Here is a 25,720-nt window from a genome sequence, read left to right as displayed (position 1 = left end):
AAGGTTGGGCATGAAAGAGCAAGAATTCGAACAACAGGGGCTTTTTATTCAATGGAGAAATCCACCACAGATGAATTTACCTGGGAAGATTAAATGAGCACATGATGCACAGCTACACCAGCCTCACGCCTCAGTGCAGCCCCGGGGGCTTCCTGTTGGCCAGGAGCACCCCCACCAGCAGACTTAAGTGTGTTAAGGAGCACTTTGTTCCTGGTTCTTGACGGTGGCAAGAGAGTTTCTGATTAACCTCAGCCTGAACCAGAAACCTGCCTCTTTCTCCACTGGCCATGCAGCTATCTTTTACTGCTGCTCCATCAAGAATTGTTGGAGCTGCAGCGTCTTTCAAATGGATGTTGCTGTTGTATAAATAGTGCTGAATGAAAATTCCATCCTTTTCCATTGAAGATAAATATTATTTCAGCCACTGAATCTGTAATTACGGCTTGTACAAAGTTCACTGATTGCTCAACTCCTGTAATTACCCTCCCTAATCATGTTTATGACAATAGCTTTTTACTGGCGCATCTTTACACCTTGTGTGTTTGGTTGTGTTTGGAATCGTTGAAGAAATAGACTATAAATTCTTTACTGAACCACAATACATTTTGCGATGCCTGTGCCAAAAAACATGACATAAAAATAAATGTGTTTTCTGACCAGCTAAAACTAGGCAGAATGAAATATTCAGTCACATCTGTTGTATATTAAAGCAATGAAAATATTTCGGATTCCACCCGAGACTTGGTGTCATAATTTATCACTACGCCAATATTCCATCCCTTCATAAACTTATCTACCTTTAACAGTTTTGTCTCAGTTTCAGAGACATGCTGACTGAGCCCGCATGAACAAGCACAAGGACAAAACCGTCCTGTGTGAAGAGACATGTCCCCCCACGGACAGGGATTCTAGAGTTCAGTGCTGTTTCAGCTCGAGAAAACTGCAGAGAGTGATTATGTATCAACTGCACTGATGTCCAAATGGAACTTAGAAACCACATTTTCTTTGCACTTCATGTAATTTCCAACACAAACCCCCATCAAGATGAACCTTCACTTCTTGACATTTTTGTGCAGGCCTTAATTAAAGTCGCAAACAGCGATGAGAGGGTCCCCGCGCCTCCCACGTTCATCACTGTGTGTGTCTTTTCTGCAGAGACAGAGAGAGTTGAATCCTGGTCGTATTGGACTTTGCATGAAGGAGCAGACTTGTGCTGCAACATGGTGTAAATATCACTTCCTGTGTCCACTAGATGGCCCAAGGAAACACACAATGACTATAATATGTTGCTGTAAATCAAGTGAAGACAATACTTAAGCAGGCGGCATGGTGGTGCGATGGTTAGCACTGTCGCCTCACAGCAAGAAGGTTCCGGGTTCGAGTCCTGGCTCGGGCATGGGATCTTTCTGTGTGGAGTCTGCATGTTCTCCCTGTTCCTGTGTGGGTTCTCTCTGGTACTCCGGCTTCCTCCTACAGTCCAAAGACATGTAATTGGGGACTAGGCTGATTGATACTCTAAACTGACCGTAGGTTGTGCAAATGGTTGTCTGTCTGTATGTGTTGGCCCTGCGATGGACTGGCAACCTCTCACCTGTAGCCGCTGGGATAGGCTCCAGCCTCCCCCCTCAACCCCCCCACCCCCCGCGACCCTTAACAAGAATAGGAAAATGGATGGATGGACAATACTGTAGTTCTGATTACAATCAAATGTCTGTTACATCAGGTTTACATCCTGTATCCACTAGGTGGTGCTATAACTTAAATTCAGCTTGTAGATGTCGTCAGGCCCGGACTGGCGTGAAACAAGAAGTTCTGAAAATAATCTGACCCTTTTGAATCCAGTTATAACAGTTTCTTGTTAAAATATTAAATTGTCACTGTAAATTGTGAACAAAAACTGATCACCTTGTTGACCCTTCAGGGGTACATCAGCTGTTAAAAATCCATGTCCTCACCTGTTGTCACCAGATGGCGCTATGATCAGCTGCCTCAAATTTAAAGAGAATTTCCTGTTCCTGAAGTTTGTTTGCGTATCTATTAAGTAAATTTTCAGAAAGGTTTGAAGGTTGGCACATTAAAAACTGTTATTTTTTAAGCTTCTATCTTTAGACTGCCGCAACAAATTAATAGAAATCAATAAGTTGTAAAACTGATGAGCAAATTGGTGTCAGGGCGTTCAAGTGACACAAACAGTAACACAATAGATCAAAACATCCAGCCGGTTGTCCTTTTTATTTCCTAGTATTACAAGCAATATATCAGTAGTAGTGAGGATTTCAGGAATTTGTATTTAATGGAGGGAGGAAAGTTTATCCTTGGTGGTCTTTGAGGAGGCTGACCAAGCACTCAAAGCTCCTCATGAATCTGCAGTTTCCAGGGAATGTCTTTGGAACAGATGGTTGCCTAGGTAGGAAGGGTCACTGCCAAGACTTCCTGCTCCTTTCTTCACCCTCGTGTCACGTAGTTGTCATAAACTCTGATATGTATTCAAACACTGCCAAAGTAATTTCCCTTACTTCATCAAAAATAAAAAAAGCAGTGCATGTTCTTGAGTTTTAGCATTCTCAGCACAGTCTTATCAACTCAAATTCAGACATTGTCAGTGCTACGACCATGACTCAAGTACCTCTCCACATCAGCCCAATATTTATAGGTAGATTATTATTGTTAAGATTATGTATAAAAAGCAACACTCATAAAGCACAATTTTGTTAATGACTACGAAGGTGTGACGCTGTGCCAAGTGTCTCCCCTTTTCATGAGTGTAATATAAAAAACACGGTCAGGAGCCAAGTGTGGGCCGTGATGCAATAACACCTCAGGTAAATGAATAAAACATTTATAATACTCCGACTATCAGAGAATGAAATTTCCTTTTGGATTTAAACGGATAAGTCTGAATGTTGGAAAATGGATGTGCATTTAGGGATGAAAGCTATACTGTCAGTCTGTTGGGGGTTTGATTGGCCTATTAAATGCATTCAAAATGAATAATCAATTCGAATTAATCGATTTCACACAGTTATTGTATTGCGTGTTAATCATCCACATTTTGAAGGTAAAGCAATCAAACCCATTTCTTTGTGTCTCATGTCAAAGAAAATACATAATCCCTTTTTTTGTCAATATTTCTCATGCCAATTTAACCATGAACAGAATCACAGTTGCCTTCCTCTGCGATGAGAGCCTGTCACAGTGACCTGACCTTTGAACATCTTTTCAGGCCATCCTTAAATCCCAGTGGATGATTGTACTATATTTGGAAAAAAAAAATGCCCAAAGCGTTTCTGAGATACCTCGTTCATTTGGGGTGACAATGACCTTTGAAGCTCATCCTTGAGTCCCAGTGGACTTATGGGGAAATTTCGGACAAGTTCCCTGAAGGGATTCTAGAAATATTACGTTCATGTATGATGACTTTGACATTTAACCACCAAAATCTTTTCATTTCTCCTTTGAGTCCCAGTGGACATGCATAGCAAATTTGGAGAAATTCCCTCAAGGATATCCTTCCAGAGATATTGCATGAACAAGAACAGGAGAGAAGGCTATCCCAAAATCCTAATGCCTCTGGTCTGTTGCCAGCACGGAGGCATAACAAATGGTACACTGACAGACATTTTAACTGCACATGTTGAAACTGATAAGACTTTCATTTTACGGCTGAGCAGTTGCATTCTGTGAGGTCTCGTCTAGTTTGTATTGCCGCTCGGTGCCTGACTCAGGGTGTGAGACGTATTTACAGATCACAGCCAGCAGGAGGATCCCAAATGGCAGACATTGTTGTGGAGTATAAAAGGTCTACCAGGTCCACTTTGTATGCAAACATGTCCCCTTTTGTCCTTACAGAGTTTATACAGAAACATTGTAAAAGTATATGAGTGTGTTTCACTTTATCGCAGCTGTCAGGGATATTAAATAGTGAATGCGTTGCACTTGCCCTTCATGCTCTGACTAATCTTGAATGTGGTCACACCCTTAAAGAGCAAATCAAAATATTATCTCTGTTCATTGTCTCTTTTGATATTATCATCACAAACAACAAGGTGAAACAACTTGACAAACACACGCTGTCATCTTTGCAGTCATTTAGGTGAGTGATGTCGCCTCCTCCCTGGTCAAAGACAAATGTCTGGGCATTTCAAGTGTGGCTGTCCATACAGACGTCACTTACAAAATGTTAATTAATTATGAGATCGCGTCCTTACTTTCCCCTTGTGTGTCTGTATACAACAGCCACATTTACATAATATTTGAGAAAGAAACAACAATAAGACAAGGGCTCTGGGACAGAAATATAAAAGTTATTCTTCTATTGTTCTTCAAAACAATTCAAGAATCTAAGGCCTCAAGTATGACAGGAAGCATATAAGTTCAGCTGCAGTAAACAGGATTCCAGTATGGTACAGTACACGCGTCCATAACCCGAAGACTACCTTACGTCCACATACAAAAGCTGGATGTCCTTAAGTTCTTCCAATACAGTTCATTCATTTCCTGTAGAAATTAATCCTGCCCTTTCCCTCTTTTCATTTTTGGTCTGTAATTTGGATTGAGTATGTTTAAAAAAAAGTTTTTAAAAAAAGAGAGAGAAAATTGTGCTAGCAAATACAAGCTTACAGGCTGCAAATTAGCTAACAGGCTATTGCAATCTTGGTAGCGCATATTTCACATGAATGGGTGGCAAAAAGATAAGAAATTACCCTTTCATGCAAATCAGGGGTGTTTCCATCAATCCATATGTGCCCGTACGGGTTCAGTCTGTATGTTATGGGAAATCAGAGGCAAGGCATCGGAGGTAAACATGGAAATGAGGTGTGAGGGTGCTCTTGAATGGTCCTATTTTCTCAGGAAGGTTCCGATTTGAATGAAATGACCTGAAAGTTTCACCTTGGCAACCATGAAAAGAGCTGCTCAAAAGGACGAGTGCGTCTTTTGTTATCTCGTTGGTCATAGAATAGACGGGAAATAAATCACAGCCCACTGTTCATTCTCGATTGACAGGACCAACAAGGGACACAGATCCTCGTTTACATTCCCCTCCTTTAAAGCTGTGTTCAGTTTTTTGGTAACAGCTTCAGATACACAGATGCATAATGTTTTTTTCTAATAAGGAATCCAAAATCAAATGATATGGCATCTCTTTTGGATGTGCAGGACTGTTCAATCGATGTCCCTCTCTTTTTAAAAGGAAATGCATGTTGAAAAAAAAGACATTGCAACTCTAACCGGTTTCTGATCTACTTCCATGAATTGATTAATCATAAATCACAGCAAGTTCATATTGTAATTTATGTGACTGTAACTTTAGCATTTACATATCATAAAAAAATCATTTTTGTAGACTTTTATGATCTTTTGGAAGACAATGTACTTTCACAATTGAAACCTATTATTATTTTGGCTTCTTGGTTTCCATAAGCATTCAATGAGACCACGTTAGAGGTCGTGTGTATTTATTATGATGAGATGTTCTGGAGTAGCACTAAGCTTCCATCATGGTTCGTCAAGTTGTCGGTGACTGACTGAGTTCTTGCATTACTAGCCAGCCACAACATGGTAACTGCGTCTTTACACTTGATAAACACACACCTAATTTACTGCATTTCTTAAAGACAGATGACAGTGGATAAAGGTGTGTGTGTGTGTGTGTTTGTGTGTGTAGGACCAGGAAGAAGTATAAAGACTGCAATGTTACCTAATTAAAAACCCAACTATCTTCTATAAATACTGTTAGACTGTCACTGCTACTTACACCAGGACTTTGTATATGAGTATTACTCCATAACAACCTTTATTGCCACCTGCAGAATAAGACTGTTGTATTTTCACAGCCTCTGGTATGATGTATAATCCTATTTTGTTCTGTAGAGACTGCCTGAGTGGAGTAGTACAGTGTTTTTATGGGGGGGGGGGGGGGGGGGTTGTGCTTCTGGTTAATATGATTCATGTGCTTTTTTTCCATTATCCCTGAGAACATGTCATGGATGTCAACACCCCATTATTAATGTGACCACCCAGGGGCGTCTTACTTAATGAAAACAAGCTGATTTATCCTCAAATCCTCTTAATCATTTGCGGTAAATACCTTGAATAAATGAGCTGCTCGTGAGGTAGCTGACTGCTTTTTAGTTTAATGTAAAAAATGATGTACAATGCACGTAACATTTTTCAGTCTCTAGATATCTGCTGCAAAGATGTTCAGATGTTCATTTTGTGAGAAACGGGATCGACCTGATGCCTTAATTGCGTTCTGGATCTTTAACTGACGCAAGTGATTCTGATTAGCTGAATGGAATTCCCATGGAGGCCAGCCTCTCCTTTTTACTGAAGACATAAGACAAAGGAATCTGAATAGGCGACATCTGAGTTGTCATCTGATATGAGACATCTTGAACTAGAACTTAATAACACAGAGGCTATTTTCAGACCAGTCGTGACGAGTGTCGCGCGCCCTCCTCGTCATCCTCTTTGACGATGGAGACTCTGTTCTGTTCACTTCCTTTAGAGTGAAAGCTTCATCTTCATCTACCTCCCGCCTGTATTATCACCATCAATTAGTCCTGTATGATGTCATGACTGAAGGTGAAGTCATGGTCATGGGGACGTGGTGAATGGTTGTGACAGGTCTTAACTCAAGGATGACATTGTTTGGTTGTTTAAGCCACTTGTTAGCAGCTGCTGTTTTAAGGAACGTGTGGTATTTATTGATGTGCTCCATCCAGTGGAACGAAATATTAAGATATATGAAGCTTGTGTTAAACAAAAAAACTGACACAAGGGAACCATACATTTAAAAATGTTAACTTACCTCCGGTTGTTGACATATTTTGCCTGAAACGGAGTTAAGCACTGTTTAGCTTGTGTTCTGAGTATAATCTGTGCATCTGTGAATAAGGATGCACAAGTTGTTTCAGGACAGACTGATGCTCAGGCGTTTGTCTGCCTTGTGAAAATGGTTTCTGTTAAATTTTATTAATGATTAGGGAGATGGAGCATACCACTCTGAGAAAAGAAGGGGTGGAGCAGTTAAAGTGGTGCTGAGCTTTTTCGTTTGTTTGTTTGCTTGTTGATGTCCGCCAAATTAACTTTTAGCGTCCTTTAAATGCAAATTTGATGTCTAGGATATGTGAGCAATGTTCAACAGCTTCATTTTTCTCCAAAAAGTCATGTTGCTCTCGTGCTGCTCTCTTGGATGAAATCCATTATGGGAGATTTCCCCTCAATATTTGGTGAGAGCGCTAGACTCTCCCGGCCCCCACCAGCACCACTGACATTCTGCCAGCATACAACAGTGGGCTTCTTGGCATCAGCGTTCATCATGGACCACTCGACAACAAGCAGTATGAATCACTCTGTTTTGGTCAGAAAGGTCAGGAGGATCAGTTTTATCTCATTTAGAAGGTCAGAGGACTTTCAAGTGCTGGGTTCAGATCTCAGGGTTGACATATTTCTGTGTCTGATGTTGGAAAAAACTTTTTAAAAAGGACAAATAACACAAAGCAAAGCTCCCAGGAGAAGCTTCCAGATCCTCACAGGGGAGGTTTGAGTCTGGGCCAGCATGTAAAACCCCGAGCTGAGACTGAGGAGGACATCTTTATTACCGAAATGATGAATGTCAGACATGAAAGCTGTTAAGGTGACAGCAGGTCAAATAACCTAAAATAAGCACCTCCGCATTGGTGAATAAATAAACATCGCAAATCCTGTTTGCGCTCCAGAAAACAATCAGCATCATAATTCTGTTGGCAGCCATAACATTGTCTGTCAATATTTCATTTTTCTCTTGCCTGGCAAACCTTGATGAATTGGTTGTGTCAATTGTGTTTCAGTAAACCTAAATGAGGTTTAATTTAATACGATTTTACACAGTTAACTTTTCTATTTTGCCCTGAGTGATCCAGCACTTTTTTTTCACATTTATAACAAAAGGTGCCGTGAGTGGGAAACATTTCATCAAAACGTATTGAACTCTTGTAAAGTAAAAAGCCTGAACCTTTGTCAAAATGATGCCGCACGCATCACCAGGACGTAAACGTGCGTGTGATTATTCACTAAATAGGTTTGGTAACCAGGCACTCGTGGCCTCATCAGCATTTGTTCGATCACCTATAAACCAGTGTTCAGTTATGCGCAGCTGTTGTAGGACTGAATCACACAAAACCATTGAATTTATTTTATTAATAAATGCAGAGGGATAATCAGGTTCCTAACGACAAGTAGATGAAACTACATTTTGTTTGCTTCCATTACGTCGACATTCAGTCAGATCTTTGGCTCCTGATTTCAACTGAGTTCCGTATTTGAATATTAATGATATTAATACACAAGGGATTCCAAAACTTTTTCACCCTCCAACTCTCAAAATACAGTTCCTGCTAAAATGGGACTAAAACCAAAATGTATTTTAGATGAAAACTGAACCAATAACAGCAGCCCAAGAATCCTAAAGAGTCGCATTAAAACTCACCACAAAGGAATCGAGATCAGTTTTCATCGTTGGACTAAAATAGCTGTGATTTTATTTGATCAAGACTAAAAAAAAAACCCAAACTCTCACTTTTTGTTAACTAAAACTCAAGAAAAAAAATAGAAACATGTCACGATGAAAACTAACAAGGACATTTGACACAAGTCTCACACACACAGTCCTAAAGTATATGAAGAAATTCCCCTTAAGGCATTCCTTCTGAATATATGAGGTGACAGTGACCTTTACCTTTGACCTTTAACAACCAATATCCTGTCAGTTCCTTTTTGAGTCCCAGTGGACATTTGTGGCAAAAACTGAGAAGGCATTTTTGAGATATTGCATAAATGGCACAGACGTACACGCCCGCATCTTTACGTCTACAGCACACGACTGACACCGGCGTGAAGGCATAAAAGTAGCGACTACGACTAACACTGCTGTGAATTATAGTATAAAATTCGATGAGGAGGATTTGATTGTTGGAGGAGCAACACGACAGAACTTTAGTGGAAGATGTGACTTTGAGTGGCACGTAGGGTTGGACTCTATTACCTCATAGCACGCAGGCTCGCATCTGTAATCAGCAGCCAACTGTAATAACATTGAGTCACCGCATTGTCAGTGACCTGGACGGAACCTTATGGCTGACAGTAACTGATGAGCTGGTGTTTCTGTGAAAGCTCTGAAATTGTCGTCCTCATCCCTCCGGAATTAATAGTGAAACGTCGAGGCTGCTGCTTCATCTGAATTAATCGTGAATGGTGAAGTTGTTTGAGGGGTTGGTGGTGATTTCTTTTAATAAATTCCCTTGAACACATACAGGAGAGGGATTTTCTTCGCCGGGCCGTAGCTTTAGATAACCCTGCGTTGCACCCTCACAGCAGAGCAAGGTTATTCAGATTATCTGATCAAGGACTCACAGTGGAACAAAAGCTACTTTTGCTGGATGCAGCTTGGAAAATAAGTCCAATTTTTAACAGAACGCTGTTTCCCTTTTTCACATTTATGTGTGCATGTCACCCACGTGTGTTTGGGTTTGGCTTGAGCGTTTGCCAGCACTTAATGTATGCTTTGTGATTCTCTGCAAAAGAAACATTCACAGTTTCAAACATTTATTTACGTTATATCAGGATAAACAGGAGCCGTACCAGTGATGTATTGTCCAATAACTCCTGAAACTACATGGAGGTAATATTGACTGACTGCTGCATTCAAGGTGTCAAATACTCCAGATCACTCCAGATTCTGCCGTCCCGTATGAATGAACTCTACAAGTATGGGCCCAGAGCGAATTATCTCAGTGACAGGTTGCCAAATAAACGTCAGATGCACAGACATCAGCTGTAAACATATGAATTTCAAATTTAACTTTTTTTTTAGTTGTTTATACCGGTTAGGGGGGGCAGCATGGCTCAAAGGTTGAGTGGCTGTCTAGCAACCTAAGGGTTGCTGGTTTGATCTTCACTTCCCCTGGCAACCCGTCCAGGGTGAACCCTGCCTCTCACCCGACGTCAGCTGGGATAGGCTCCAGCCCCCTCCCCTCCCCCATGACCCTTAACAGATAAGCGGGATAGAAAATGGATGGATGGAAGGATATATTCAGTTAATTCATTTATTTTCTATTCAAATTAAACAATGAAAAGCAATAGTTGGCAATAGACAATAGCTTTATTTCTTTCAGGCAAATAGGTCTCTATTTCTAAAAAGCTAGTAAAATAATAATTATACTAAAAAAGTCCATCCATCCCTCCATTTTCCTCCGCTTATTCCTATTAAGGGTCGTGGGGGGGCTGGAGCCTATCCCAGCGGTTAGGGGCAAGAGGCAGGGTTCATCCTGGACAGGTCACCAGTCCATCTCAGGGCCAACACATAGAGACAGACAACCATTCACACTCACAGTCACACCTACGGTCAATTTAGAGTATCAATCAGCCTCGTCCCCTCTTGATGTCTTTGGACTGTGGAGGAAGCTGGAGTACCAGAGAGAACCCACACAGGAACAGGGAGAACATGGAGACTCACACAGAAAGATCCTGAGCTGGAGCCAGGCCTCGAACCAGGAACCTTCTTTCTGTGAGGTGACAGTGCTGACCACTGCACCACCGTGCTGCCCTAAACTTAAAAAGTGAACTAAGAAAAGAGAAACAAGCCCATGTCAATCTGTGAAGTTTAGGCCATTAGGATGTCCATCCATCCATCCATTTATTTTCTTCTGCTTATCCTGTTCAGTGTCGTGGGGGGGGGGGGGGGGGGGGGCTGTAGCCTATCCCAGCGCTTTTCAAATGTTTGCTTCTGCAGTGTATCTGTCACTGCACAACCTTGACCTTTGACCTTGAGTCCAAGTGGACGTGCAAAATTTGAAGACATCCCGTCAAGGCATGTAGTGTTTAAACAAATATACAAATTAATTCTTCAGCGTCATCGTGTCTTTAAGGAATCATCAAGATGTTGTTATTCAAGAGTGGGGACAGAGTATATTAATGAGTTATTACATGAAAAGATGAAAGATCAGTTTCAGAGTTTGGCAGGTTGATGTCTGCACACGTGAACCATCACAACACAGCAGTTCCTCTTGTCTACTTAACTGGAGTCTGGAAATAAAACAGACATTTATGATCCATGTCAAGAAAACAATCATACATGCAAAACTGGACGAGAGGTTACAACAGACTCTGCCTTTACAGTGAATTAAAGACATTCTTAAAGCTCTTTGTGGTTGAAGTTGTAGACTTTAAATATTCAGTGTGTTAAAGAATCAGTAGTCCAGCCGCCGCTCAGCTGGCTCAGTGAATTCATTACTTGTCAGTGACACCAGAGGTCACGACATTGACTCGAGGGTGGTGCTGGAGGAAGAGAAGGAAGCTCCAGCACCGCTGTAATGTAGACAAATACATTGCGTCTGATACGTTGGGCTAGTTTACACACGGTGTCAGTTGTCTGAGAGGACTTAGATGATTACACACCTTCCACCGTCCCACAGAGCTACAGACGGACGCCGCAGGGTCACTTGTTGATGTCATGTATCATAGATGCGCACAAGATAGATGGTCAGCTATGAATTTGCATCCGAATTGTAATGGTTATATTAAATTTGCATTTTGTGTGTGTGTGTGTGATGCAACACAGCAATTGACATATATGAGTGCATGCAACAAAATCGATCTAAGATGTTTTAGCAGCAAGACTGTTCATCAATGTCTTCAACAGGTTTTTTCATGCAGATATCACGTGCACACTGTAATAACCTCGTGTCCTGTGTTGCTGTGTGATTGGCGCGTCTGATGGAAACAGGACTGTTGAGCGAGCGTTGAAGAGTCTTGCATATTTGAGGGTCTACATCAAAAAGAAGCGCCGCCTTTGCTTTTGATGTGCAACTGCTCTTTTTACCACTTCAAACAGAATATTGTGATGCAGGGGTGAGGAGGGGAGCCAAACGCCAATGTTTATGGATTAGCTACCAAAAAATTGGGCGAAAAGAATGACACGTCAACCTGCTCACTACCTCCTGTCACAACCGACAGCGCTCATGGCCGTTTGATACTTTGTACGGGAGTTTAATAAACGGAACAGATGTTCCTGTAAACTGGGGAGCCACATTTGAGCTAATTACTACTGTGAGAAGGGAACATTTCCTTTTCTGCCTGTTTCTTATGCAACTCAGGAACCTCAAATACAGCTTTCTATACGCAAACAGCCTCCATCCCTGATACTTCATTAGCTCCACCAGGTCGTGTTCCCAGTGGCGATGTTAGTTTGTTTGTCTACAAGATTAAACTTTAAACTGTGAGGCCAGATTTCACCCAAACTTGGGAGAGGACTGTAGTGCAGGACAAGGGAGAAGCCATCAGATTCATGGGGAAATTAGCCTACCACCTGGTAGCGACATGTGTTTTACATGTTGATGTGCTCCTCCGAGTGGGTCCATTTGGTTGGATCCACATTAGTTGGCTCCTTCAAGCAGAATCCAAATATGGTCAGCTTTCACCCTCCTCCCGCTCCACAGAACAGACTCACACTCCAACACACTTGGGGGGTGCGAGGGCCCACTCATTCCCCCTCCAGCTTTAAAGGAATACTTCACCCAAAAAGTGTATTTTTCTTTTCAAGTAATTTCAAATATCACAAGCGCGCAAAGTTCTTTTTTTTTTTTGAAGCACCATCCATCAAAGGCAAAATACAATTTTTGGGTGGAGTATCGTTTTTAAAGAACAAGCTTTCGCTCACTCTGAATTACTTCTACTTTAATTATTATTTTAGTCATGTGAGCGCAAATTCTGAGAATGTTCAAATTAGATCGTGAGTTTTCCTGAGACTGTGAAAAATGTAGGATCCACTGCATGTATTTCAGAGTATTAGTGCAATTCAACACACATACGTGTCAAAACTGCTTTAAAAATTTTTTTAAAAAGTACTTACTATGAGGACCGTGGTGGAACTAATCAATCAAAAACTGAGCAAGTGAAGCAGCTACACTGCAAGTGGTAAATCTATATAAATGTGTTTGCTGTTCTGTGCCCCCCCCCCTCCCCCGTCTCTCCATTCTTTCAAAACCTTTATGTTTGTCTGTCCTACAGAGATTCGCGAGGCTTTCAAAGTCTTTGACCGTGATGGGAACGGCTTCATCTCGAAGCAGGAGTTAGGCATGGCCATGCGTTCTCTGGGCTACATGCCCAATGAGGTGGAGCTGGAGGTGATCATCCAGAGACTTGATACGGATGGTAAGCGTCTCCCTCACTACACGTAATTCCGCACATCAGCACACGTAAAGTGACAGGACGGGCGCTTTTCTCTCTGTTTTGTCAGGTGACGGTCAAGTTGGCTTTGAAGAGTTTGTCACATTACTTGGTCCAAAACTCTCAGCAGCTGGAATGCCTGATAAGTTCCACGGAGCGGACTTTGACTCTGTGTTTTGGAAGGTAAATCATCTTCCCCATCATATTGATATGATTCTTCAAAGTGAATTATTTTTTGAGGTTTCTCTATTGTTGCATGTAAAATCACAATGCAAAATGGAACATTTTGCCCTTTGACCCCTACTATTCATGCAACTCTCTGCAAAAACAGACTAAAATGCATATCCAAGACATAAAACCACTTAAAGTCTTCCAGAACCATTTGGATGACAAATGATTTGGTCATTTCTGAAAGGTAAAACTGAAATTTTCCTTTCCGTAAATGCAAATACTGAGAAATAAACTTAGATGAGGCTTACTTCTGCTCGGACATTGTTCTGCAAATCACTGAAACTATGACTTAACCCAGAAAAAAACAAAGTTATCACAGTGACAAGATCAGATAAGTAGTGTGGTGATTTTACATGTTGTTGTATCTTCAAATGATTTGCATCAAGCTAATCGCAAAAAAACAAAAATCAGATAGTTAAATAAGACACATTTTCTAGTATTTGATAACATTCTGAACCGCTGCATGACTCATTCAGTACCAACGGGCCTCGTTCATGATATGTTTTGCACATAAATTTGTGCACATTAAAGGATTTTTGTGTGTGTGTCAGTTTTGCCTTGCAGACAGGAAGCAAAGCCTGATGGCTGTTTATAATTCCTCGCTCCTAACATCCGTTGTGTACCTTGCGAGCGCGGGGGATTTATGAATCAGAATATTTCATAAAAATCATGCCAATTTTGAATAAATGAGGAAACAAAAATGTGCCCATAGATCAGAATTTACTTCCACTATTTTTTGCTGATGTGCAGGTTGCGTGCGTCACTGATGGGCGCTGAGACTGCAGTTTATTCTCTGCAAATGAAACCTTTTCTTGGCGTTTTTCTGTCCCCTCAGTGTGACATGCAGAAGCTGACTGTGGATGAGCTCAAGAGACTGCTGTACGACACGTTCCGTGACCACCTCACGATGAAAGACATCGAGAACATCATCATGACCGAGGAGAACCACCTCAACAGTCCAGAGTCCCATGTGGCCATTGATAGTATGTCACCACAAACACACATAAACACACACACTGCCTGAGCACTTTTTTAAACTTTTAAGAGAATGCGGTGTGCTAATGGGTTTTCTGCATCTTTCCACAGCAAGCCCAACACTACAGGAAAAACATACATGTGTGCGTAAAAGCCTGATTTGTGCCTTCGCCATTGCATTTATCATCAGCGTTATGCTCATTGCAGCAAATCAAATGCTCCGACGAGGGATGAAGTAGGTGGACGTTTCCAGCAGCAGGACAGACACTATGAAAAACAAACCAAAAACATTTTTGCTCGTCTTCAATGTTTTCAATATTTTGGCTCAAAAAGCCTCACAAAGGATGCTATCCCAGCGCTTCTCTTCTCCGTGACAATGGAACAAATGATGTCATGTCATGGTTGTGTAAGACCGTAGCAACATGTGGCAAAAAGGACAGAATGACAAAGATATTTCAAGGGCTGATTTGTTTCCTAAATAAAGAATTAAATAAATCAATTCTCGTTTCTGATGTTTTCTAAGAAATTAGACAGGAAATCAGATCATTACAGTGTTAAGAGCCGTTGTAACAGCTGTCAATTAAACAACCTTCTGGTTTGGAAGATGTCCAGTAATGAAACATGATGTCGAAAAGTCGATTCAAATCACCCATTGTAAAACAGAAATGACTGGGCACCGCATTACGCGTCTCTTTAGAGCCTCAGTTACTGTATCAAGATCAAATTCGGTGCAGACATTTATGTTCCCCTCAGGATGAATGATAAAATTGGTTTTCTTGACACTTTTTATGCAGCATTGTTGTGTTTTTAATTCATTTTTCCAATCTATGATCCAACGAAGCCTCATTTGTGTTTAGTAATTAGTGCTACTTAGCGAAGGTTAGCAAGAGGATGGAAAAACCTCTCGCTGCTAAATATTAGCATGTTGATATTGTCGCTGTGTTGCCATGCTAACACAAAGCTCTGCTGTGCCTGTGCCAACTATTGTGAAGGTTTAAGAACGCATGTGCACAAGATTTCATATAAATCTGTTGTTATATTAAGATTCAACTCACACGTTTCAAAAAAATGTCTGTGAATGAAAAGCAGAGAGACGCCAACGATGAACAAGCAAATGAGCAGATATCAGCGCGGCGTGGAAAAGAGGGACCGTTGCTTTGACATTCAATCTGATTTATTCCTGGTCATCGATCAGTTACTTGACAAAAGTAAATTAATCAATAGTTATTTTGTTAATCAATAAAATCAATCAATCAGTTATTTCAGCGGTTTAAACGTGTTTATTTGGACTCTGGGAAATTGTGATGAATATCTTTTTTTTTTCCATTTTATAGAATAAACAAACAATCGATGAAAGTAAATGATTCATCAATTAATCATCCGAATATTCAACGAGAGGGAAATAGATTCATGTTCTGGAGATCCGACTCTTGTGGAGTATCGATTCGAAATCACCGATTGGACCTTTAAGAATAAGAGAAAAATACATCCATGATAGTGATACGTAGTTGTGTTTCTTTGTAAAAGCCCTTTAAATCTCTTTATTATTCCCATATTTGCTTTGCTGTGTGTCTGTTTTGTTTCACGTGTTACTCCGGTCGCTCCATCAACTACAGATTTGTAATTGAACTCACAGAAAAAGATGTCTTCCCGGCTGAAATGTGAACTCCAAATATGAGGCCCGACACTGGCAGAAATCACAGACTCCAGAAATATCAGATTGTGCTTGTATGCATTTATGCAAAATGCTGATAAACTAAGACAGATGTTGATCTCATGACCATCTCACAACTTGTAAAACATGTGTTTTATACTTAGTCTTCTGGTGGTGCGTAGAAAATGTTGCATTTTTTAAAAATGTGTGCAGGTGTAAGCTGCAAAATAATGCATTAAAGACGGAGACTAGGGTTTACTTGTTGTTTGAAGGATATTTGTTTCACCTAGCACACTTGCATGAACATCAAATTAGAAGTAAATGTATGTTCTATACCTGTGACATCAAATTTTGAAATATGTGTGTATTCCAATAATTATGCAATTTGTTAAAGTGATTCATTGCAAAAAAAAAAACTCAATATATGACATTTTTCCTGTAAATGTCAAATTGCGCAGATGGATGTGGATGTGTAGACAATAACACAATACTAAGTAATGTGCAGTATGCTGTGAAAAATAATTTAACATATCATGAAATAAATGTTGTTTTCTGGCTTTTACATGGACCACCAAAACAACATATTGTTTAAAGTATAACATGGTTATATTTTCTTACTGATATGTTAAATCTATAAAAATTTTATTATGAATGTAGCAAATGTTTTGTATAAAAAGAAACTTTAAAAACTCCAAAAAATATCAGGTTTCTGATGTATAATTTCCAGATTGACTGGACATTCACATATGATGTGTATTAAGGCCATGCACTTTCATGAACTTTTCTGATTTAAAATTCATTTTTCTGAAAGGTTTACTTTAACAAATGTTTGTCAAAGTTGTACAAATCTTTATTTTTCTTGCTCTTTTTATTGTCAAAGTTTATCAAAGCTATATATCGCAAGAGAAGTGTTGATCAGTGAGAATTATTCCAGCAATAAAACTGATCTTCTGTATATTGTAGCTGTTCATGTAAGACGTCACCTCTTCATGTGAGCATATCATGTAAAGTACGAGGTTTATGTCAGTGTTCAAGTATAGTGATTGTATAGAATCTTGTCTTTAGCCATAAACGCCAGTATTGTGTCCTATTCTGTTTGTTGAAGTGTATTAATGAGCAGGTTTATGTACATTTTGATTGACTTTATTGTTAAGAATATTATTTTGGACTGCAGTGGTCTCCTGTTCTGTGCCTTTGTCATTTTACGGTAATAAAACTGTGCTCTCTTGCCTGTCTGAAGTAACTTAGAAACACTTTTGGAGAAACCAAATGTTACAAAAAGGAAGATAATACAGATGCTTTAATTAAAATGACTTATCAGCAATATATATTAATGCTTTTTCCTCTCTCCCCTCTTCTAAAGGTTTCTCTGATTTGATGTTTGTTGTACCATCTGATAGTGGGAGCGTCTAGATAGAGAATATCCTGCACTGTTTCATTTCTGTAATTGTTACTGCATCGATTATACACTAATGTAAGTTCTGTCCGGATGCATGTGGTCTAATAAAAACAAATGCTTTGAAAAGTAGCATTTTTTTGTTGTTGTTGATCTCCTCTGAAATGTTGACTAAGACAAAGGTGGTGACGTTAGCGGACACCGGGAAACGTTCAGGAAGGACGGGGGAGTCGCTGTCACATGAGACATTATAAACACACACTAGAAAATACTACTTTCTCAGAATAAGCACTAAGAAAGATGACATCCATACTAAATTATTCAAGCAGGATCATATCTGTAAAACCAATTCTGAAAAATAATCTAAATTTTACGCTCGACTGCTCGCAATCTTGTCCTTCACCATCTCGTTTTTTTTGGGGGGGGGGGGCACTTGTTTGTTATACCTACATAAACATGAGTAAAAAAAACAAAAACTATCACAGTGTTCCTTTAACTACATAATAGATGTATCAAAGGGAATCTTGGATGAACATTGTCATGTAGGGACTATCAGCGGTGGCAGAAGCACACACAGTCCCTCCCTGGTGTTGATTGAACTTCTTCACTGATGTGAAAATCGCACATGGGTTGGAATGGGAAAATCTGTTATAAATAGCAGACAATACTGTAGTATTATCTATAGATAATGTCAGAAAAGGCAAGAAAACTCCCCTTAGGATTCTGCGGCGCATAGCCGGCTAATATCATTAATTCATTAATGATGCACTCCAGGGATTAGCACGCAGCTCGGAGGAAAATCAGTCAAATTAATCAAATTACTTAAACGTTTTACTGGTTGAGTTCTGACATTGATTAGTCGTGAGGTCAGGGATTCATCATCTCAAAGGTTGTTCTCTACATAACCTGCACTGCACAGCAGTCAGTGTAAAACAATCTTAACAGCAAGCAGATGAAAGTATTTTATTCATAATCCTAAAAAGAGAAATGCCAACCAGCTCAGCATCACCCAAAACAACAACAATATTCTGTGCAACTCCGCTGTCGATTCATAAACCCACTTGCTAAACTGTGACGGTGAATATATTTCAACCCCATTCTGTGTTCGCGCTGACTTTCCATCCGCCCCGAGGAGGAGGCAGGAGCGAGGGCGGGAGGTCGGGGATGGAGAGGAGCTGCGGAGGTACGTCACCCTCTGCTTGGCCTTCATCACTGTCCTCCTTAGTTTGAACATCTCTGCAGGGATCAATAATTGAACAGTTGAATTTTAAATCAACAGCGATGAGCATTAGTCATGCTAACCATGTATGACAAAGTGTTGAAACAGAAATGAACGTTGGTACCCTTTGCTACTGAGGGCACTTCGCTTCTTATCCCTTCTAGAGAGCCATTCTTCAATGGTGCGGCCCGGCGTCACGCCGTCCTCCGAGTCCTCTCTGTGCTGTCGTTCATCTGAGAGTTAATAAAGGTTTCATTTCTCTCAAGCGTGTTGCAGTCATTCACATCAAATACACTTGACAGCTTCTACTTTTATTTGCGGACCATCAATTTAACCGACCGTTCACTTTTTTTTTCCCAGGGAGTTCAAGTGCTGACTCGCGTCTTTGCCAAGAAATGGAAGTTTGCTCGCCATCTGCATCTCTGTACACCTGACGACTGAGTTTGAGACATCAGCCATCTGGTCTGAATTGATCATCCGCAGCAGCGTGAGTTTAATGCAAAATCTTCACCTCTTTCTTACGGCCTGTGCATTTTATAATAACATTAGAGCCACTGAGAGTTTACAGTGTCAGCCTTATTATTCTGATCCTCTCTCCATGCAGCCTTTCTTCCAGGTATAATAGGCATCAAGTAACCACTATGCACCACCAAACAGCAAAAAAAAAAAAGAAAAAAAAAAGTTAGCAACTAGCTGGTGACCACAGTGCAGCATTTAGCAGCTGAAGGGGCAGATATTTCCCTCGAAGTTGATAGGAACCAACAAAAAGCTAAAAGAAAGAGAAAACTGGACATTTTAATGACGACATCATCTTTAACAACTACTACTGACTCACACTTTACATTTATTACAACTACTTTTGGTGCTTTAGTGTGTGTTTCAAATGTTTTATGCAGTTTTCAGATTAATACAGGTGCTTGTTATTGTTTCTGTTATTATTATTATTATGAGAAGTTTCAGATTTTCAAGGAAGCAGTTTCAGTTTTCAGTTTGCTTACAATTACATGTCGGACAGCGCCCTCCTGTGGTCCAAGCTTACCTTCCACTCTTCTTTTCAAAAATGCTAGATCCTCCTCAGACATGTGAGAAAACCTGCAGTTCGGTCCAAAATCACAAATCCCTAAAACAAACAAACAAAAAAAAAGACATCCAAAAATTATTGCAAATCTGTATTTTAATGGGATATTCCAATATACTGACAGGACGTATGTATTGCTCACCTTTAAGGAGAAACTTTCTGCAGGGTTTCTTTGCTTGCTCATCATAGAGAATAGCAGAAGTGTCTGTCCAAGAAAAAATGATAGAGTCCATAGTTGTCAACACCAGCTGCAGCCAAGATGCTTCACCAGTCACAATCTCATTCATCATTGTTCAACTAATACCATGAATAACATAGTGAGTAAGCACTGCATATCATACAAACATGCAATGGTATTTTTAGTAAATGTCATGATTGCATGTTTCACCTCTAAAGTGGTCAAACCAGGCCTTCTTAGCTCTGTGGTGCTGGACACCATTGAGGTGTTTTTTCCTGTTGTGCATGTTGTCCTGAAAGGAGCGGTCGCAGTAGTCACAGTAGTACCTCTTGCCCATGACTCAGGTCTTATATCTTAAAAAACAACAACACATAAATACAATTAAACCTCTGAAAAGTGAGGGTTGCCAGGCTCTGTAAATTTTACATAACATGTACAGACAATGTGCTTCTTTCAATACCTTTGGAAGAAAAAAAAGTGTGATGAATTGGTTGTTTGATTACATCAAAAACACAAAACTACATGAGAGGTACACGGAGGAGTCGCATTCAACACAGCCTTTATCTTGGACACGTCTTCGTAGATCTGCTTTATACAGAAAATGCTATCAATCTTGAGGCACTAGCTAATCTAGCGGAGCAAACAAACCTCAACATACTTAAATGTGTGTTGCTGCTGCTGCTGATGGATCAGGGTGGTCAGCGCTCGTCCTCATAAAATGAAGTTTCAGTCTTTATGTTCATACGTCATAGAGAAGCCATATGGGGAATAAAACCACATGCAAGAGAGTTCTGTACTACTATGTGCTGTACTCCGTGACAAACTGATAATTAGCAGTGAAAAAGACGGTATAACAAGCAGAATAATTTTTGCTAATGCTATCACTGCTAGCCAACGATTGTACGGTATCTTTAAAGGGTCAAAAAGACTTCAAGGCAGACTGCATTTCACACTTCCGTTCATGCGCAGTGGGCAAATATCCGATCGTCATGGCGCTGTCGAGGACCGTGTACAATTTGCTCTTTAGGAGAACGTCTACTTTCGCTGTAACCATCATGGTTGGGGCAGTGCTCTTTGAGAGAATATTTGATCAAGGAAGTAACGCGATTTTTGAGGAAATTAATCGCGGGGTAAGTCTGTTTATTCGTTGTAAACTACCTGTTCTATCCTGACCTTGCGAGCAGAGGGCGAACGAGTGATAACGCTAGTTAGCTTGCTAGCAAGTCCAAACCGTCTTTTAGCGGTGTCGCGCCAAACTGCCTATGTGGTGACGGAATGCTGGGTTAAATATTAATGTGAGCAAATCTGTGTTTTACTGTAGAAACTATGGAAACATATCAGACACAATTACGAGAACAAAGATGAGTAAGGAGGAGGCCCGGGGTCATCTGAGTCTGAAGTGCAACTCTTGCCACACATCCGACATCCATCCTCGGGGACTCCACACCTGAACCAAGCAGCGAACTACGTGGACTAACTTGATGTGTTAAGTGTCAACACCGGCAGCCAGAGATCCCGGTCCACCATGAAGATCGAGCAGTGGTTCCCGTCGTCTCTCCCCATTCCCGTCATTTGTTTTGCCGTCATTTCTCTCGCGCATTGTAAATGTTTAAATTAAACTGTAAATGTCTTACAGCTTTTGATATGTGTGGTTTTATCATGCATTGAGTGGAACATCGGGCAGTGCGGTCGTAGCTTTGTAGTTTTTTTTTAAACATTTATTGCTCGTATATTCAAATAATAACAAATATTCCAAAGCATGCAAGAAGTGAAATGAGGCAGTAAAACTAACATAAAGGAGTAATATTTGTGCAATATATTAACATTGATTTGGCCCCGGTGGGTCACATGACACTAAAGCTATAAAAACAATATTCATTCAACAGGAAGCAGTACAATCTATTTTAAAGACAGATGTCTTAATAGCACTGCTTGTGGTGTTGCGTTGGAGGCACTGGATCACGTAGCATGGCACAAAAAGTTACTCTGTTAACACGTTTATGTGAAAAATAAAAACACATCAAAAGAGGTGTGCCAAATGAAGCCAATTCAATAACATGTTCTTAATCTTGTACGTTTCTAATATACTTACGAATACTCAGAATATAAAAAGGGTTTTGACTGGAAATGGGCATCAAAAGCACACATTTTACAATTACAGCTTTAATTATTTTTTGGAATACAAATAATAAACCTTAGAAAATTTGTAAGCATTCAGTAAAAGCATCTTTTAACCAACCCCACAGCCTAGTCAGCCACAGGCTCACCCCCAGCTCTGATAAGTACTGTATTTCAGGTGTGAGCATTTTTTCACAGATAGTCCGGAATTTGGCATCGATGTTCTTCTTCAGGTTGTATCCCAGGATTGAAGCCTCTCCGACCGGCTGCCAGGGCAGGAAACGTCTGTCCTGGATGTTTCGTGCTTCGACTGCGTCTCCCCCCTCGATACAGAGGGCCTTCAACTCTGCGTTTCTCCTCCTCAGCTCTGCTACCTCCCGCTTCATTCTCTCCCTCCCGAATGCCTCCACTCTGTCCCAGAAGGTCCTGTTAAAGTGCTGGTAGAGCTTCCAATCGGCCCCGTTCCACTGTGACGTTTTAGCTCTCAGCTCAGGGCTCAGCTGAGATACAGACGAGTTCCTGCGAGCGTTGAGCTTAAAATACAGGATGTCCTCCATCGTCCAGCAGAGGATGTCTTTCAGCAGGACAAGAGACTCCTCAAAATGCTCTGCTATGAGAACCAGACGGAAACGTTCTGACAGGTCGTGAATAAAAGTCATCACGCGGGGATCATCTGCATCCATGTTGTTATCAAAACCAAAATCAAAAAAGAGCAGATTTTTAAGATAGAAGGAGTTGTAGGCCTCGGGGCTGTAGAAGGTCTGAGGACTGTTGAGGAACTCTGCCAATTTGTTCTGACCCTTGATCCTCCAGGTGAGGGGAACAGCTCTGTGGTAGTAGTGGAAGGAAGACTCAAACAGATCCACCGGGTTACGCAGGATGGTGACGTAGACGGTGTCAGGAGGAAGGAGCTTGGACACTTCCTGATGATCAAAGCGCATGTGGTTACAAAGTATGTTGAAGCACTCCCCGGGTTTGTAGTCCTTCACCTGCGAGCAGAGGAACGGCGAGGGGTAGAAGAAGTCGTTACGGCCATCAGGGAAGGCGAATTTAAGCTTGTGCTTTTCTCCATATCGGAAGAGGATGTTGAGGATTGTGCTGCTGGCCGTTTTGTGTGTCTTCATGAACATGATGTTCCTCCTGGGGGAGCACTCCTCCAATTTGGTGCTTTTCTTCTTTGAGAATTTTACCAGACGGCGAGGACACGTATCCTCCTGGGAGCCGCTGTAATTAAAACATACAAATGAGCCAACAGATCTTTAGTCATTAAAATATCAGGTTCATTCTCCTGTACCTGATCCTGACTTGGGTTGGGTTGGTCAGGCAGTAGAGCACCAGCGTGATGTTGACCAACAACACAAAGAACACCAGCTTTCGTAGCACAGGTTGGCACCGACCGCCCCTGACGTCAGACATGATTAAAGCCCAGAGGGGAACCTGAGACAGAATTAGAAAACACTGAGGATTCAAGGAGACATTAGAGAGAAATGGTGGAGGAGGGTCTGACACTGTACTGCCCCCCCCCACCACCACCACCACCCCAACCCTTTTCTGATGACTTTGCAAAATAAACAAGCAACTAAGCAAACAATATTAATAATAATGACAACAATATAGCTAGAAGGAGGCAGGGACTATGACAGACAGTTCAATTCAATTCTTAGAATCTTTAATCCATTTACATAAACGTTAATGGAATAACAACTTAAAGAGGGAATAAAGATAGTCCAGGTAAAAGGTGTGTAAAAGAATGAATAAAGATGTTATAACACCATTGTACAGGCTTCATTGCCATGTGATCCCACCGGATCACGGGATAAAATATAATAATTTGGTGATGAGAAGTTAGTGAAATTAAATGTGTTGTTTCTCACTGCTTGAACGGGAGGCTCGCTGAAATACTGACATGCAGTTGTTATACAAGTATAGGTTGAACTTCAAATAAAATCATCTGTATAAATAAAACACCCACCGTCAAAATCCTGCTTGGTGACACAAAATAAGAGTAGATTCTATCATACAGAATGAAGATGTCCTCCAGAGGTTTAAGATAAAAGAAATTAAATCAATTCATACATGTAATCTCCCAAAATAGTTTTACAAATTATTCTTTTCAATCCAAAAGCAGTTAAGACATTCTTAAATTCTGACTGCCACTGTTCCATAATTTAACTCCAATTTATTTAGTTATTTGTACAGTAAACAACTGATTCCTGGACTTTTTACTGTCTGGAGAGGACTTTTATTTTATCCTGTTATTTTAGAATATCCTAGATAATAGGTTATAGGTTTTATAGAAGGTGGATGTTGGTAATCATGGTGGTAAATTCTCGAAAGAGAGAAATACAGAGATCAAAAAGATAAAACGGAAAACTGCTGCGTCCCGTTCACTAAAAACCTGCGCCCTCATGTTTGCACTTTCAACATGTTTATGGTTCTTAGATTCCATTCAACAAGCACAGAAAAAGGAAAAAGTCTCACATTTCAGGAACTGGCAATATTTTCAAAGAAAAAGTGAACATCTTCCCTTAAGACTGGACCGATGTCTACCCCTGAGACATTGAAAAGAAAGAGAAATCAGAGCGGGTACCTTCGGGTCTGTGTGACAAGGTGTGTCACTTTGCATATTTCCTACTGCGATTAAGTTGGTGACATTCATCTGTCACCCTTGTAGAAAACATCTCGTTTCACGGAGTTGCAGTACAAAATAAAAGTAATTAAAATCGGATCAAAAACCGTCCCAAGTGCTGAACCTATCAGCCTGAATAAACACATGATGCTAATATATTCATCTAAAGGCGAATGGGACCCAATCAGGAGGCTGTAAGAGGTGAAATAGAAGTAAATATCTTTGTTTACCTGCTGCTGAAAGCATGAGGAGGTTCGGAGACTTTCAACCAGGTGAGGAAAATCCCGTTGGTTTTACCTGCTGTACGCACTCACCACGGCCTCTCCTCATTGGCTGACGGAGCTGAGGGAGATATTAACTCCTCCCACATTTTTTAATACAATTGTTAAAAAACAGCACCAATCAACTGATGTGAACAGTGGACAATCAACCCGAGAAGCGAGGGGGGAGTTTATTTTTCTGTTTCAAGCTAAACCTATATTTTATACGCTGAATATGTGGCGCACATCTACCACTAGGGGGCGCTCAAGCCTCAGGTACTGATCAATTCAAGCTGCAAATGTTTTTGCGTTTTGAAAATGTTCTGATGATCTTTTAGCAGGAAGCTTTTAATTTTTTTTCCGTGATTAAATTCTAAAAACAACAAATATGAGTTGATGCAGCAGATTTTTAGATACAATATTCCAAAACCCTCTCAGAATGCTGCACCATTTGTAAACATTCAAACTTACAATACTATTTGAAATGATTTCACGTTCTTAAATTGTTTGGATGACATCATTTTCTTTGATATCACTGGGCCATGGTCTTGCTTGTGCTGCAACTGAATGGAGAGAGAGAGAGAGAGAGAGAGAGAGAGAGAGAGAGAGAGAGAGAGAGAGAGAGAGAGAGAGAGAGAGAGAGAGAGAGAGAGAGAGAGAGAGAGAGAGAGAGAGAGAGAGAGAGAACGCCCAGCAGCTGTGTTGATACCTGCTGGATGTGGATACAGCCTGTGTTTACTTTGGCTGGATCGACTCTCCCTCAGCAGGCCACACTG

The 25,720-nt window shown here is 40.6% G+C and overlaps 4 protein-coding genes across 9 annotated transcripts in view; 2 read left to right on the top strand and 2 right to left on the bottom strand.

Annotated features, from left to right (window-relative positions):
* The window catches only part of cabp7b (calcium binding protein 7b), a 51,462-nt gene extending 33,886 nt beyond the window's left edge, over positions 1–17,576 (top strand). For all 5 annotated transcript variants that reach the window (XM_086186829.1, XM_086186825.1, XM_086186827.1 and 2 more), the window contains 4 exons: positions 13,048–13,191; positions 13,277–13,389; positions 14,273–14,420; positions 14,524–17,576. In XM_086186829.1, coding sequence (XP_086042955.1) covers positions 13,048–13,191; positions 13,277–13,389; positions 14,273–14,420; positions 14,524–14,651 — 533 coding nt within the window. In that variant the 3' untranslated portion in view covers positions 14,652–17,576. The remainder of the gene's footprint in view (positions 1–13,047; positions 13,192–13,276; positions 13,390–14,272; positions 14,421–14,523) is intronic.
* zmat5 (zinc finger, matrin-type 5) lies at positions 15,543–20,867 on the bottom strand. Of its 2 annotated transcripts, none has more exons than XM_086186831.1 (6): positions 20,398–20,564; positions 20,148–20,290; positions 19,902–19,964; positions 19,721–19,801; positions 18,806–18,914; positions 15,543–18,698 (listed from the first exon to the last, which is right to left on the bottom strand). In XM_086186831.1, the coding sequence occupies exons 2-6, from the start codon at positions 20,272–20,274 to the stop codon at positions 18,551–18,553; spliced, it is 528 nt and encodes a 175-aa protein (XP_086042957.1). In that variant the 5' UTR covers positions 20,275–20,290; positions 20,398–20,564; the 3' UTR covers positions 15,543–18,550. The 2 variants fall into 2 exon arrangements, with proteins under 2 accessions (XP_086042957.1, XP_086042956.1); XM_086186830.1 differs by lacking the exon at positions 20,398–20,564 and adding an exon at positions 20,596–20,867 and having other exon boundaries at positions 15,544–18,698.
* A 21-nt stretch (positions 20,868–20,888) lies between these two features.
* Positions 20,889–21,572, top strand: uqcr10 (ubiquinol-cytochrome c reductase, complex III subunit X). Its single transcript, XM_086186832.1, has 2 exons — positions 20,889–21,067; positions 21,259–21,572. The coding sequence occupies exons 1-2, from the start codon at positions 20,927–20,929 to the stop codon at positions 21,304–21,306; spliced, it is 189 nt and encodes a 62-aa protein (XP_086042958.1). The 5' UTR covers positions 20,889–20,926; the 3' UTR covers positions 21,307–21,572.
* Positions 21,573–21,665: 93 nt separating this feature from the next.
* gal3st1b (galactose-3-O-sulfotransferase 1b) lies at positions 21,666–24,934 on the bottom strand. The gene is made up of 3 exons (XM_086186824.1): positions 24,915–24,934; positions 23,350–23,492; positions 21,666–23,279 (listed from the first exon to the last, which is right to left on the bottom strand). Exons 2-3 carry the CDS (start codon positions 23,469–23,471, stop codon positions 22,133–22,135), a joined length of 1,269 nt encoding a protein of 422 aa, XP_086042950.1. The 5' UTR covers positions 23,472–23,492; positions 24,915–24,934; the 3' UTR covers positions 21,666–22,132.
* Between the last annotated feature and the right edge of the window lie 786 nt (positions 24,935–25,720).

Source organism: Aulostomus chinensis, chromosome 19 (assembly GCF_037954235.1).
Source record: "Aulostomus chinensis isolate RoL2024-O1b breed Wild chromosome 19, RoL_Achi_v1.0, whole genome shotgun sequence".
NCBI lineage: Eukaryota > Metazoa > Chordata > Actinopteri > Syngnathiformes > Aulostomidae > Aulostomus > Aulostomus chinensis.
The sequence above is the reverse complement of the archived record's forward strand: the minus strand, read 5'-3'. Positions and strand labels throughout refer to the sequence as shown.